The 15,905-nt window shown below is 33.3% G+C and overlaps 1 protein-coding gene across 2 annotated transcripts in view; it reads left to right on the top strand.

Annotated features, from left to right (window-relative positions):
• Nucleotides 1–3,468: 3,468 nt before the first annotated feature.
• The window catches only part of LOC143245254 (uncharacterized), a 57,581-nt gene continuing 45,144 nt past the window's right edge, over nt 3,469–15,905 (top strand). For both annotated transcript variants that reach the window (XM_076491409.1, XM_076491410.1), the window contains exons 1-2: nt 3,469–3,687; nt 12,119–13,022. In XM_076491409.1, the coding sequence (XP_076347524.1) occupies nt 12,132–13,022 (891 nt within the window). In that variant the 5' untranslated portion in view covers nt 3,469–3,687; nt 12,119–12,131. The remainder of the gene's footprint in view (nt 3,688–12,118; nt 13,023–15,905) is intronic.

Consider the following 15,905-nt stretch of genomic DNA (forward strand, 5'->3'; position numbering starts at 1 on the left):
GGCTCCAAGTGTTTATTACCCTAAAGGGGGAGGCGAGGGTTTGTCAGTGTGTGTGTGTCTGTATCTTCAAAACTAATAGACCAATTTACACGAAAATTTTATGCAATATTAGATATCAATATGGATGAATCTTCCCCAAAGTTGGACCGGATCAAAATCCGGATTCAGATTTTGAACCACTTTGAAGCATTTTTTTTTTTAATAATCGGGAGATAGAGCACTTTGAAGTTTTGGGTTAATAACTCTGTAAAACTTGATCACATTTGTACCAGATTTATGGTTACATCATACTGCATGAAATGATCGGGATTGTTTATCATTCTGAACCTAAGAGAGATTTTCTTAAATTTCGAAGGTGAAATATGACGTTTCATAGAGGATTAGCGGGACAGGAACATGTAGTCTCTCTGGTTGCTCTTTCTCAATACATAATTTAGCATAAATGCTTCATGATTTTTGGATATATTCTTATATTTTGTAGAAAATATGTTTTAATGTGTTACAGAACATTCAGTATGGGTGCTTCATGTCTCGTTGATTTTCAAAATTCTGACAATTTTATAAATTATCTTCTCACATAAACTTAAGCTCAACTCTTTCAGTGAAGGCAAAGTTTTCTAAATATGAAAGGAATCCATTAAATTTTGTGTGAAAACGCTTATCATTAATCACTTCTCTTCATACGTGTTTATTTTCATTCTTTTCTTCAATGTTACGTAGTTCAACTGGTATTCCATCCTTGTTCTAACATACATTTGGACTAAAGTTGAGTTGTACAGATATTGATGTTTCACAAAAAAGCCGAAGTTCTATAAAAACCTAAGTTCAGGATTTTAAAGAGAAGAATGAATTGAACACACATAAGAAAATGAGACAAAAACAAAAACAAGATGTTTATGCATATTGATGTACGTAATGTTACCAAACTGCTGTCGAGTTTGTGATATTTGTAATTATTTAATAAATGGATTGCTGGAATTAGAGGCAAAAGAGAGAATAAAACAAGAGAGTAAAAAAGATTTTTTATACATATCGCAGTCTTATACTCAAGCCAAAGCTTTAGTAACTATATCACAAATCTACTACTTGCATACTTTAATATATGGTTTACACACAGTTCTAAACCAGCTGTACAGAAATGTTTGTATTACCTGTTTAAATTATCTACAAATACATACAGACAGACTGGTGCTACTTTGGGAAATTTGAGAACACAAAATTCAATAGATAACCATTATTTATGTAAGAGGATTGGCATATGTTTATTATTTTGAGTCATAGTATCAATACAATATGATCTGCTACATGCAAATACTGTATGGAAATTTATAAAAAGTATGCGAATATACTGAATAAAGGGTGCAATCAAAAGCTATTTTAACTATACCAGTCTCCTACCTCCTTCTTTCGGGATATTTTCAGTCAAGAACTCTGAAACTTAAAGTGTCAACAGATTAATTTGAACAGTAATTAGAGATCTTAGGAGTTTATAATCATTTCCTTCAGGTAATACACAAGTCATCACAACACGTAAACAAAGACAGCAAAAGGGTAAGACAAAACTCTAGTAACCAGTAAACAGAGATAAAAATTCAAAATAATTAAATAAAATACGTTAAGCTCAAAATAAGAATTAGGTCATGAAAAGCACGAAAACCTACCAGTTAAATACAAATAAAACAAATTACGAATTAAAAACAAATAATCGTACAAAACAAATTAAAAATTGAGAATCTAAATTACATTTCAAAAGGAAATTGAAATTAACTCACAATACAATTTTTGTTTGTTTGTTTTGGAATTTCGCACAAAGCTACTCGATGGCTATCTGTGCTAGCGGTCCCTAATTTAGCAGTGTAAGACTACAGGGAAGGCAGGTAGTCGTCATCACCACCCACCGCCAACTCTTGGGCTACTCTTTTACCAACGAATAGTGGGATTGACCGTAACATTTATACACCCCCACGGCTGGGAGGGCGAGCATGTTTAGCGCGACGCGGGCGCGAACCTGCGACTCTAAGATTACGAGTCGCACGCCTTACGCGCTTGGCCATGCCAGGCCCGCAATACAAAGTAATAATAATGATATTAGTCAATATACATCTAACTGAAGGTGGTATACAAAATTTACTATTGCTGCAGATCTATCAATAGATGTGAGTAGTTTTAGTGTTTTAATTTTTCTTGTAGATATGGTGATATTTTCAGGATCCTTTTCCCAGAGTTAGTCCTGGATTATCATCACACGTATCCACTACTGTGGGTATTTCAAATCATCATCAGCTGATAAGGCAGACACTTTAATGATGCATCTTTGTCTGACATCTACGAAGTCATTTGTTACGGTAATCTGCATTTTTCATGCATTGTTTGTAGTTTTTTGGATAATTTAGTATAGTTTTCATATAAGTTCAATAGGCTGTTAAGCAGCCCCCAAGATGCACAATTTTTTTAATAAGTCGACATTGGAAACCTAGGTAAATTCAGCTTATGATAGATCATAAGCTCAGTCAGAAACATATTGTTAAATTGCATGATCAGTCAGGCCAGAACTGATGTTTTCTTAGACTGTAAATAACGTTTTCACGTTTCAAAATTCTATCCTAACCTTGAATAAAGTATATTTGCTTCTTTTATAAATCTCAGTCTTAGTATCGAAGATTCTTTTAAGAGTAAACTTTACATACAGCCTATCAGACCCGTATCAATAACTTAAAACAGACCCAGTAAAACACATTGCTCGAAAATCTCATAATCTGCTATGAAGTTCTTCACTTTTTTCATTTTTGAACCTACTATTGGTAACTAGAGCTAAATAGTGCGGTAGAACTCCCAAATTTCTTCCACTGTTATGAATATTGGCGCAATAAATTTCAAACAAAGATCCAAAATTTGAGTGCTTTCGAATATTTGACTATTTGAACATGTTAAAGTTTTAGTTTTTTCTAGAGGCCCGGCATGGCCAGGTCTGTTAAGGCGTTTAACTCGTAATTTGCGGGTCACGGGTTCGAATCGCAGTCGTACCAAACACGCTCGCCCTTTCAGCCGTGGGGCGTTATAGTTTGACGTCAATTCCACTATTCGTTGGTAAAAGAGTAGCCCAAGAATTGGTGGAGGGTAATGACTAGCTGTCTTTCCTCCAGCCTTACACTGCTAAATTAGGGACGGCTAACATAGATAGTCCTCGAGTAGCTTTGCGCGAAATTCAAAAACAAACAAACAAGTTTCATTTTTTCTTTTATTTTTTTATCTGACGCATCTTTTATATTTGATTCCCTTTATCAGAAGAGATGATAATCTGGATAGTTTTAGGAAACCAGTACAATTCCTAAAACCCTCCGAACGGAAACCTTAGAGCAGAAATATTGTTTGGAATAAATAGTTCTACATTAAAATATTTATTTTCTTTGTTATGTTATTGTACCATTTATTTATCGTTGCTATTTTTATTTTGAGATTTACTATCTCACCCAAGTCACTTATCTAAATTCTAGATAGCGCTATAGAAAATAACCAATCAGAGTTAAACTTTATTATTCAACTTAAAAAGAGGGAATTTAGTTTTTATCGGTAATTTTAATGTGAGATAGTATTATCTATAGTTTTTAATTTTAAAAAAAGGATCAGGAAGTAAACATATATTAAGCTCAGCACCAAACAAAAAACAGCCAGAGAACCGAGATTCTGGTATGTAATAGTTACATATTAATAGTAAAATAAGTTTTTAAAAACTCGTCGTTATGACGTTCTTTGAAGTTTGACCATGAGTTTGAGTTTAGCCTCTTTATTTCTTATTTGTGAGCCCCCCAAAAAAGAGTATTAATAGCTTGTAATTCTTAGTACTTACTAGTAATGCAAGTAGTAGTGTAATATGTTTCACGATGTCAGAAAAACACACAAGTTCAAGGGTCTTGATACAAAATGATATAAATTATAACTTATGGTAAGTTATACATAATTCGAGTGCTTTCGAAATGTGGACCTTTCTTTTTAGAGGCAAACTGACGTTGGTATTATATTTGTAATTTATAAAGCTGCAACAACAAAGACTTAATGGTTTTACACTGTGCCTACAGTGATAAAACACAAAAAAATCAATTATGACAGGCAGTATTTACTAGTACTAGTGCTATTTGTATCAGGATTACGAATTTGTGAAAATATTATAAAGTTAATATTAATCTGTTAATGTATTTTGAGGTAGATTTTGGTTATTAATGTTACTTTAAATTATAGTATGTTATTACCCTTAGCAGTTATTAATTTGTAAGTAGTATTGTGACTAATAGGATTTAGAGCTAGAATTAAATATGTTTGTGACATAATCATATTAAAGTTTTATAAAACATATATTAGATCAATAGGATAAAGGTCTCTGCTTACTTTGTGCTGTATTCTTAAGATAATAGGAGAGAGCAGAATTTCATGAGGTGATGTAAAAGTAGAATGAATGAGAGAAAAAAGGGTACTATTGAAATAAACAGAAAATTAACCCTTTTGGTGCGGTTGATGACCTCAGTCGACTTGAAGGCTCAGCTCGGCAGGCGACCTTCCTTTATTCCTGTTATGCTTATGTATTGAATTTAATGTATATAGTATTGGGTACAATCACTGAATATTTCAGGGACTTTTTGTTGAGCTATTGCCGAGATATCATGCTTATAGTACTGATACCGAAATTAGTTGAAGTATCAAACATATATATTCAGCGCCATGCCAAACATTAAAAGTTGTTATTCAGCACCGAGAGGGTTAAAATGTATTTGAAACCCAAATATTTTTAAATCACTCTTACCCAGTTAATAAAAATGACACTGCTAAACTATATAGAATTATAAAAGTGGAATGACATTGAGTGACAGCTGCCTTTTTATTTTATGGAATGATAGGCCTAGAATTGAAATGTATTGAAACTGTAGAAAAGAGAAATGACTAATTATTTTGTTACATTCCAAAAGTAATCTTAAAGTTCCTTAACCAGTTAATAAAAAACTAACACTGCTGTGTTACATAAAAATAAATTATAGAAGAAGAAAGAATGACAGTTCATGTCTTTTAGACCTGAGAACTAATCCTCAAACTTCTTACCATGTAAAAGTAAATTAAATGGAATGGTAACTGTTTGGTATATAGTGAGAGTCATGAACATCAGAAATACATCAAAATTTTGTATATAGTGAGAGTCATGAACATCAGAAATACATCAAACTAGCATTTCAAAAAATGTTGGGTATACTGTTCACAAGGGGCTAAAAATGAGTTCTCAGGGGGCAGGAGTAATTAGGATAGAGCCAGTAGTGTAATAATAAAAAATTAAGCACTTTAATGTTTTTTTTTAAAGGAAAATAAAACTAATTATTACATGTATAACAGTTTAATGTACATGTGTATTACATCTTATTATTTTCACTCATTTAAATAAGATTGGTGTGTACAAAAAAACATGTTTTTGAAGGGGGTTTGAATAACAAAAGTTTGAGGAACAGTACATTAAACTATTTTAAAAAATGACAGCTTATATCAGGCAGTTTTTCTTTTATTAACCTCATATTTACTCTTATTACTTGTTTATTCTCAAAATTGGTATATAATGTGGCATTGTAACTTTTACTGAAAACTATAAAGTAAAAGTGGATGCTATTGACTTTGAGTGAATAATTTTAATTGATATATATATTCTGCAATTACAAAACAATAACAGTGAGGTAGACTTTACATATTTTTCTGGGTCATTACAAATTGTGTATACTTATGTTTTGTATTATCGGCTAGACTGCTTTAAATATTAATCATATTATTAAATTAAATATTCTGTGTTAACTTCCTTGCTGTCATATGTGTAAGAAAATATAGAATATATGCCCTGAATGTTTTAAAGGAAAAGGCTTAGCACTGTTTTCTTAAAATGCCAGATTATACATTTAATCTCGCTTGTTGACAGGGGACTGGATTAATTTTGTTGTTTCTCAGAAGTTTTAATGCACTCTTCTTTTGCTTGAAGTATGATAAAAAGGAATGTAGGGGGATAAGAGAAAGTAAGAAGGATTCTAGTTATATAAATTGAATAAGATTTAGAATGTTCTATAAAGTAGTCCACTGTTTGAAATCTTTGTTCAATTTTAAAAAAGGATAATAGGAGAAGGAGCAGGAATACAGCAGGTTCATCTAGTGGATTGTTACTTAACCTTTTATTCACTTTTGATTGGTTGCAGAGAAATTCAAACAGTTGTCCTTAGAAATTGTGAAAGTATTTTTACTTCGTGTATATATTTTATCTTGAATAATTTTTGGGAGGCAGTGGGCTTTTTCTATTTACAGTAGCTAGATGTCTCAATTTTGTACATACATACATCATGTTTCTGTGACTAAGTGTATTTTTCTCATTGACAAAATTAAATTACGTATTGCAAAAATAAAACAGAACAGCATAATAATGGTCAACTTATTAAGGATTTAGTAAAACATGAATAATTTTGATAGGTTGTCATTTTCAAGGAATTGAGTGAAACTGTTGACTTTTAGTTAAGGTCAAAATGAAAACCACAGGTCTGTTAACAGCAGTAGAATGCAAAAACAAATTTGAAAACAATTACTTGCAAATAGAAATTTAGTTTTTGTTGGTTCTCTTATGTTGTATTGATAGAAGAATTTGGGTTCTTCAATGGTTTTTAACTGATTTAAATTAACTTTATGGTTGCTTGTGTGAACATGAAACTTCTGATGACAGTACATAGTCTTATTGTTTTAAGTTGAATTGGATAATTTTGTTTGACCACTATAAGAATAATAACAAGAATGAGTCAGTAGATGAATACTGTTTGTTGTAAGTTCTATCTTATTTTTTACTTTGTTGAATGAATTTAAAGTTTGTTTCCTGATTTATAAGTAGAGTTTTATTCCATTTTAAAACAGCACCTATTTTGCTTATTTCAAAGGGAAAGTCGGGTACCACTTTGTGAGAAGCATCTCATAATCTGTGAAATTGTTTGATTTACTTTGTCACTGTGCTTTATGTTTTTTTGAACAAGTTATTTATTAATTCCAAACTTATCCACTGACACCTGCTATGTATTATAATTTACCTTGGACGAATCTTCAATGTGTTATATTAGGTATGTTTTGTATTATTATTTCAGATACCTGGGAACTTGAATTTAGAGGTTAATTAGGTATCAAATGTATCATATTTGACAACAAGGTTGCTCACATACTTTTCCTTTTTAACACAAATATATTTTAATACACAAACAACAATACAATTTATTACAATGGTTATTGTAAACAGCTATTGGAAATATTGGTGTATATATGATATTTTTATGAGTACTGAGTCTTTTATCTGGTCTGGAACTGAATCTTTTATGACACTGATGGAAAGTGGATTAATTATTTATTGATACATCAGTACACTTTGTTTGACAGCTAGCTAGCTCGAAGCACATGTAAATTTTTCATTGATAACGATACATAATGTCTTTGTGGAAATACTAATGCCCAAAGTTAATTCATGGAAGTTAAATGGTTCGTAATGTTTGAAATCTATAAGTGTCCTTGGCCAAATATCTGTAGTTTTCCAATTAATAAGCATTTATCACAATTATAACTTATGAGGTTTATAGTATGGTTATTACTATTAATTGTATTAATAGTGTATTAAAACTGTCTTCTGGCACAGTGATTTATAAACTTTAGGCAAGGTTGAAGAAAGTTCAGTTGGCTCAACTGTACTGGTATTTATGCACATATATGCATTGTTGATTCTTATGCTCAAGAATCTTCTACAAATTTAGAGAACAGGTGGGGTTTTCACAATAGACATTTACCAATGTAAGTTGCTTGTATTTCTAAATGTATATTAAACTAAAACAAATATAGATAGTAAAATAAATACATAATAGTAGATCTGTTACACACTATAGATGTTTTTTGATGTGCAGGGTTTCCACGTTTTTCACTTTTTGCCAATCTAAACACTGAGAACTCTTGCTTCTAGTCATTTAAACCCCACTCAAATGCCTGAGGCAAATTCTACTTTTCAAATTTCTCCAACTTCAATGCATCTTCTTAGATACTGTGTATGGGCCTGGCATGGCCTAGCTCATTAAGGCATGCCGTAATCTGAGGGTCGCTGGTTCACGCCCGAAGTCGTGCCAAACATGCTCGCCCTCCCAGCCGTGGGGGCGTTATAATGTGACGGTCAATCCCACTTTTTGTTGGTAAAAGAGTAGCCCAAGAGTAGCTGCCTTCCCTCTACTCTTACACTGCTAAATTAGGGACGGCTAGCACAGATAGCCCTCGAGTAGCTTTGTGCAAAATTCCAAAACAAACAAACAAGATACTGTGTATAAGCACCTTATTCTGATAATGTCACTTTTTCTCAATGAAGCATTTGGCACAGGTTTCTATGAACAATAGTGTTGTGCTTAGCTGCTACTCACATTGTGAATTTGAATGTGGCCAGCATTTCTACAGTAATTTTTTTTTATTATAACTACATTATTTAATAAAAGAAACTTACCAACAGTTATAAATTTTAGAGTTAATGTTTCTGCTATAGAAATAAACCAGACCTATTTTCTTCTGTCTCTTTTGTCTGGTGTTTGTCAACCAACAGCCAGAGGAGGGGTCACTCTCAGTCAAGGATGTCTGTGATATGATCTGTTGAGAGGTGGAGATGTGTGGAGTGAGGGGGTGTCTTTGAGGGGTTCTGAGGCAGCTTTTGTAAATGACTGGTGAGATTTTATACTCACTTTTTATGGCTCCTATTTTTTACTATGTCAGTCTCAACAATGGACCGCTTTTGAGCAGCCACCTCCAACTTCTTTTCTTTAGGTGGTTGCTAGAGTTTGTAACGTTTTGAAGTCTCTCCTATTGAATTTGTCTCTAGTCCTTTCTTGTCAGTAGAAAGGGACAGCAAGTGACTACTTGAGTGTTTTTTTCCATACTCCTGTTATTGCTGTTCATGCTGGGAGATTTGCTGCTTAGGTACATGATGGGATAGCTATGCCTTATTCTCCATGTTTATCAGATCAGCATACTTTGACTTATCACTGTCAAGAGAAAGTCTGTTTAGATTCTTAGTGGATAAATCTCCTTTTTGGACCTGTGGGGTTGTAGACTGGAACCACTGATCATTTTTAACAGATCATAATTTACTTGTATTAATCTTACATTCATGGCTGTTCTGAGGTATTTCAATACAATTTTCGTTGAAGCTTATTAATGTTCTACGAAGCAATTTAAGGATGAGTTGGGATTTTCCTGACATCTGCCTCAGTCAGTTTGATTTTTTTCCATTCTTTATTTGGTTCCTGGCTGGTTTGTTGTTGGGATTTATAGGATAGAAATACTTTGATACTAAAGGTTTATTTACTGTTTTTTGCAGTGAGGGAATTGTAGGAAATTCCTTTTCTCTGTTTTGTATTATTTGCTGGAGTTCCAGAAATGTTAGAATCTTAAATTGATATTTAAATTCTTATTATTGCCTTTGTCATCTTATCTTTTTGGCTGTAATTTAGAAATCTTGGCCTGCAGTGTTTCCATCAGTTTCCAGGTTCATTGATTCTCACAATTGGATCCATCTCAAGAATAGGAATGGATGTGTTTTTCAATACTGACTTAGCCACACTCAACCAACCCATCTCGGGTTTCAAGCTGTGGAAAGTGCCATTAGGCATTTACTTCTGTCTCCTCTTACTGCAGAGATGGTTCTCATTCCATGAGCTTTTCTAAATCTTAGGACAAGCCCAAATGTTGTCCAAATGGATCACTTTGTCTCATTACTTAGAAGCAACATTGTTGACTGTGAAATGTTGTTTGATTGGAACAACACTATTATTGGGGTATCAATTGTAGCATCTTGTCCCAAGATCTGTCTGCTCCCAGATATATTCTTAAGGGATGGGGAGCTTATCTTTAAGATCAGGAATTCCAGAGTACTTGGATAGAAGACTAGTTCTCAAACTTCTTGCAGTACATTGGAAAAGGTTCAAGATCTATCTTTTTTGAAGGGGAAAATGATCAAAATACATTTCAACAATTCCACAGTTGTATATCAGATTTCTCATCCAGGAGGCATATGTTCTTGAAGCCTCTGTTTTTTGTATCTTGGATCTTCTGTGCTAGGCTCATTCTCATTGCATCAGTCTTTTGGCATGTCATGTTCCAAGAGTGATGAATTTAATTGCAAATCATGTGTCTCGACCAATCCAAATTCTTCCAAGAGAATGGATGCTACATCACAAGGTTATTCAGTGGTTTTGCTCTCAGCTTAGGTTTATAATGATTAATGCCTTTGCAATTTGTTGGAATTCCCAACTGCAGTTATTTTGTTCTCCAGTTCTTCATCCCCAAGCATTGGCACTAGATGGGTTCAGTCAGAACTGGATAGGTTTACATCTGTTTGCCTTTTCTCAGATTTGATTATTGCCCTAGGGTTCTGACTTTGGTTGGTTCTGTTCCCTGCTGAGTTCTCTTGGTTGTACCTTATTGGCCAGCTGAAGTGTTGTTCCAACTCCTTCAGTATCTGCAAGAATTTCCACCTTTGTCTCTTTCACATTGGAAGTCTGTGTCTCGTCATCATGGATTGGAAGTCTCTGTCTCATCATTATGGATTGGAAGTCTCTTTTGAGACAACCTTGACCAGACATTTGGAAACTCATTCTTCATGATTGGAAGTTATGTGGCCCTTTGTTCAACATGAGGACTTAACTTCTAAGGTTTCTCTATAGTTAACTAAATCTGTTGGTCAACCAGAATTGTTTATCAATGAAAATGGAATATTTATCTTCAGTGTTGTATTTAAAGGAAGTTAAACTCTTTTCATGCAAAAGTATCTATCAAATCCCATTTTCCAACTTGGGTATTTGAGAACAGTCTTACTTTGTCAACGATGACTATATAAGGCATCCTTATCCAATATTTATAGGTATTCTAAATCTCCATTTTTATCATGTATACTAAAATGCTTTTATATTCTTTGACCCAAATGACTTTTCAGTTACTAAATTGGGATTTACAGTTGTTTTACATGTGTTGATTCATCCTTCTTTTGAGCCCTTAGCTTCATGTTTTTTATATCACCTCTCTCTTAAATTGTATTTTTTGTTGTTGGGTTGTGGATGTCATTGGTTGGAGTTACTTGCCATCCATCTGCATAGGACTTTTTATCATTCCACCTTTATCCTGCTTTACCTGTTAGGTCCTTTCTTTCCAATACATTTTGGCTGCCAGGGAAGAAGAAAGATCTTTCTCGCCAATGCATTTGCCAGCCATATACTGTTCAGTACTGATGTGTGATGTACTGGACATCACTGTTGCCTTGGTGTTGTCATTTTTACTGTGCATGAAGGAGTCATTGGTAATTCTAGAAAACAAACACATGGTAAACTGTGAAATATTATTGTTCACCATTGCTACCTGTTATCAAATAGCTAGTATTACCAGGAATGGAATATTTTCTTGTGTTCAGATGCAGTGCAACAAAGGAGTATGACGTGTCAGTACACAATGTTGAATGAACCTACATTGATTATGGGATTCATTTATATATTTATTCATCAAAGTTCTAGCCTGTTGTATGAAAAATAGATTTATTTTGGAGAATATAAATATTTGCCAAAATAACTCAGAAGTTGATGAAATTCAACTAATTAACACTGTTTGAAATTTGGAAGGAATTCTGAGAAATAACATAAAATTGAAAATGTTATGTGCTTGAGAAAATAAAGTAAGGAGATTGTATGAAAAGAAACATGTTGGGAAATTATCACTTTTGACAGTTCATAAAACTTAGTCATCTTATAACTCACGAGTGGGGTGTTTTGTAAGCTTTCCCATTTTTCATTTGGAATTTTGATTTGTTTAGTCATATCACATTAGAATTTTGTTATTTAAATTTCCATCACAGCTTAAGTAAGTGCTTTATATTTATAATGAGTAGTGAGTAGAAATGCAAAGGTTTAGAACGCATGCTTATTGTAATGCTTAACATGATTGTTTTTTGATTGAGAGTAAAAAAAATTCTAATGATCTCAGCAAAGATTGAATGGCCTTCTCTTACTTTGATTTTGTTGGTTTAATAATATTTCTTGCTGATTGTGATTATTTATTTATACAGAATATATCAGAATATGTATTCTGCTCAAAGGACTAAGTTCCAGGAAAACGTACAGAACTCTTCAGTAGATAATAAAGAGAATCTGTCTGAGGTACCGGAATGTTCTCTACAAAGTGTTAAAACAGTAAAGACAGATGTTTACTCCTTGAGTAGAAAACTAGCTAGTCTTCAAGAAGAACCTGTGACACCCAAAGAATCAGAATACTTGTGGTCCAAAAGGACTGATGTAGAAAATGTTAAAATTTCTAAGGATACAAATGAAATCAGTTATCCATGTCAAGATAAACAAAATCTTATTGATAAAGATGACCAACAACTGCACGTTTGTAAGTCAAATATTTCAACACATCGGAGTTTAAGTTTTGAATCAATGCCAAGAACAGAGTTAACTTATACAGTTACTGGTACGCCCGAGTTAAAAGTTAGATATATCTCAAGACTTCCATCTGCTAAGAGGATGACTGCTTCCTGTGAAGATTCAAATAAAAACTGTCAACCAAGTGTTTCCTCATCACAATCTTTAAGTTCTCAAAACCATATACTTACACCAGCAGGAGTGAAACGTAAAGATGCTTTCACACCGTTGTCTTCTCACATACATGGAAAAACATGTTCCAAGTACGACTTCTCAGTACGAGTTGAAAAAGCTACACCCTGTTCTTCAGTAGTTAAGATGCGAGATCACAGTGCTGGTGATACCAAGGAAATTCATAAAATTACTAATGTACAGTACAAGGGAATTATTACAGAAGTGGGTAAGAATAAGCCACATTTAAAGAGACAGGTACACAGTTTAGAATCATTGAAACATTCTCATGCTTCATTCTCTTCCAATCCTGACAGTTATACTGGTGACTCACTGCCCATTTGTGGAAAGTTGTCTGGTAGAGAAGAGGTAATTCAGGTATGATGGTTGTTACTAGTACGTATATATTTATAGCATGCCTATGAATTATGATGGTGAATATCTGGTATGTTTAATTTGTTGACGTAATTTTGACTATTGTTAATGTGGAAAATTATCTGTGTTGTGTAATAAAGTAATTATTTTTATGCAGATCGTATATTCTGTTGCAGTTTTGGTGTTCTTTATATCGTCAATATTTCACTTATGCCTGTAATCCTTTCACAGTTGATGTAGTTGATAATTTCATTCTTTTTAAATAATTTATAATGTTACTTGGTATAAGATATATTCAGGTAATTCTTGTATTTATGAGATTTTTTATAACCGTATGTCAAAAGGTCCTAAACATGCACAAATTATTTTGCTTTGGTGAATGTTATGTAAGACAATGAACAGTGGTTGTTTCATGGAGTGACATAGGTTTTGTACAAGTTCATATGTGGTGGAAATTATTTCCTTTAAAAATGTCATATATATATATATATATATAACAAGGGAGGTAATATAAGTTGTCCCAGTAATTACAGACCTATTAGTCTTATATTAGTTGTGGGAGTGTAGTAAAAGATATTTTGCAAATTTTATTTAATAAAGTTTAAACTTTAGAATGTTATTGGATAGGCAACATGTTTCAACAAGGGAAAATGCTATCCTACAAATATTTTGACATTCTTTGAAAAAGTTATTGCTAATGTAAGTTAGTGTAAAGGTATGTAATTGGTGTGTCTTGGTTTTTAGAAAACATTTGACAAGGTGCCACATGAAAGGTGTGTGTGTATATATAAAAGCAAGGTGTGGATGGGAGACAAGTTAGCTAATTGGGTAGAAGGGTGGCTGGGTGAAAGAAAGCAGAGGATTGTTATAAATGGAGTTCAGTGAAACCAGATTAATGTTGCAAGAGATTCACCTCTGGACTCAGTCTTAGAACATCTCTTTTTGAGTTGCATCAATGACATAGATGAAGGAATGGTTAATAAGTTACTTGAATTTGCAGATGCTATTGAAGTCTTGTGTGTTGCTAGCTGTGAGGAGGATTCTTCTGATTTACAAAAGGATTTAGATCACTTAATGAATTGGATAAATAAATGGCAGATGGGTTTTAATAATACTAAATGCAAGATAATGCACGTGGGTTATCATAATTTAAACTATAAGTGATTTTGATGGAATAATCTTAGTGTTATGGAACAAAAGGAATCCAATACATAATACTTGTAGCTATTACTCAACATTCAGGGTTTCTTACATTGCTCATCTTAGCATTGGTCTGTTTTTTTATTATTTTTTGTCATTTACTTCAATCTTTTATATCCAGCTTACATGGCCCTGACAATATTTGTCTCATGACACTTTCCATCATATCAGCACTCCTTCTGTCCTGATACTGTGTATAAGCACCTTATTTGGATGTTTTACCCTTTCTCAACAAAGTGTCACAAATGGGTTTTCTACTATTATGATCATTCAAAGGCACTTGGACTGTTATAGGTGTTATGTAGTTGAATTTTATAATAATAATTTATAATGACAAATGTTTTTATTTATTGTGATTGGCAAGCTGATTTACAGTATGAATTCTTAAATTACGTCTGGTATAGTGGCAAATCAGGTCTCTCTGTTAATATTGTTGGTGATCCTATTTGTAGTGAGATGAGACATCTATTTGATGGTTCTATGGGTGGTTTTGAGGCTATAATTGAGGACAGTCATTGACATTCTAGAGAAAATTTACAATTGCATTTTTTCCCACCTTCTTTTAGTATGTTGGCTTTTCATTCTTCTCATGGAGCAGTAATGAGATTGTAGACTTGTAGCACCAGGATCTGGAGTTTGATTCCCTTGGGTGGTGGGTACACCAATTGAACCAAACATTGCTTTGCTCTAACCAAACAAATTTACCTCAGAAAATATTATTCCAATCAACAGCCTGTAAAGGAAAAAGTAAAAAAAAGTCTATTTTGGGATAAGCTGCCTTTGATTTTTTTTTTCTGTTGGTTTTTTCAGTGTGTAAGGTTTTGGACTTTTTTGTGGTGGCTTTTGAGGATACTCCTAACTTTATGGCTTAAGGTCTGGGAACAAATTTTTAGTTGTTTTTTTCTCCATGGATATTGTGGTTCATGTTGGAAGGTAAATACAAATATCAATAAAAAAAATCCATTCCAGCTGATCCAGTGTCTTAAAAGTACTACGTAAGAATGGTGCACATTTTTGTAAAGTTTTTTACAGTTTAGTGTGCAGTGAATTAAGCAAACCTGAAAGATAACACTGTATACACACACATACTTAATTTGCTATTTCTCTTGAATAAGTTGCTCTGTAATCCATATGTCCTTAAAACCTGCCAGCAATTACAACAGTAAACATAGTTTTTAAAAATGCAGAATGAAACATTTTCCTGGTGCTACGCCCTTCCTGAGAAACAAACAAACCAACAAGAAAAACCAATCGTGTGCCCCCACTGTTTCAGAAACTGACATTGACAGTCGATACCATTTTAACTGGTCAAGTAGTTGCTCCTAAATTATTATTTAACTTATGAGACTGTCAGTGAGTGTGTGGATTCTGTACTGATCAGTTATGAGACTGTCAGTGAGTGTGTGGTTTCTGTACTGATAAGTTGTTATGAGACTGTCAATGAGTTTTTGGATTCTGTACTGATCAGATGTTATGAGACTGTCAGTGTGTGGTTTCTGTACTGATAAGTTGTTATGAGACTCAGTGAGTGTGTGGATTCTGTACTGATCAGTTGTTAAGGGACTGTCAGTGAGTGTGTGGTTTCTGTACTGATCAGTTGTTGAGGGAGTGTTAGTGAGTGTGTGGATTCTGTACTGATCAGTTGTTAAGGGACTGCCAGTGAGTGTGTGGTTTCTGTACTGATCA

This window comes from Tachypleus tridentatus, chromosome 2 (assembly GCF_004210375.1).
Source record: "Tachypleus tridentatus isolate NWPU-2018 chromosome 2, ASM421037v1, whole genome shotgun sequence".
Lineage (NCBI taxonomy): Eukaryota > Metazoa > Arthropoda > Merostomata > Xiphosura > Limulidae > Tachypleus > Tachypleus tridentatus.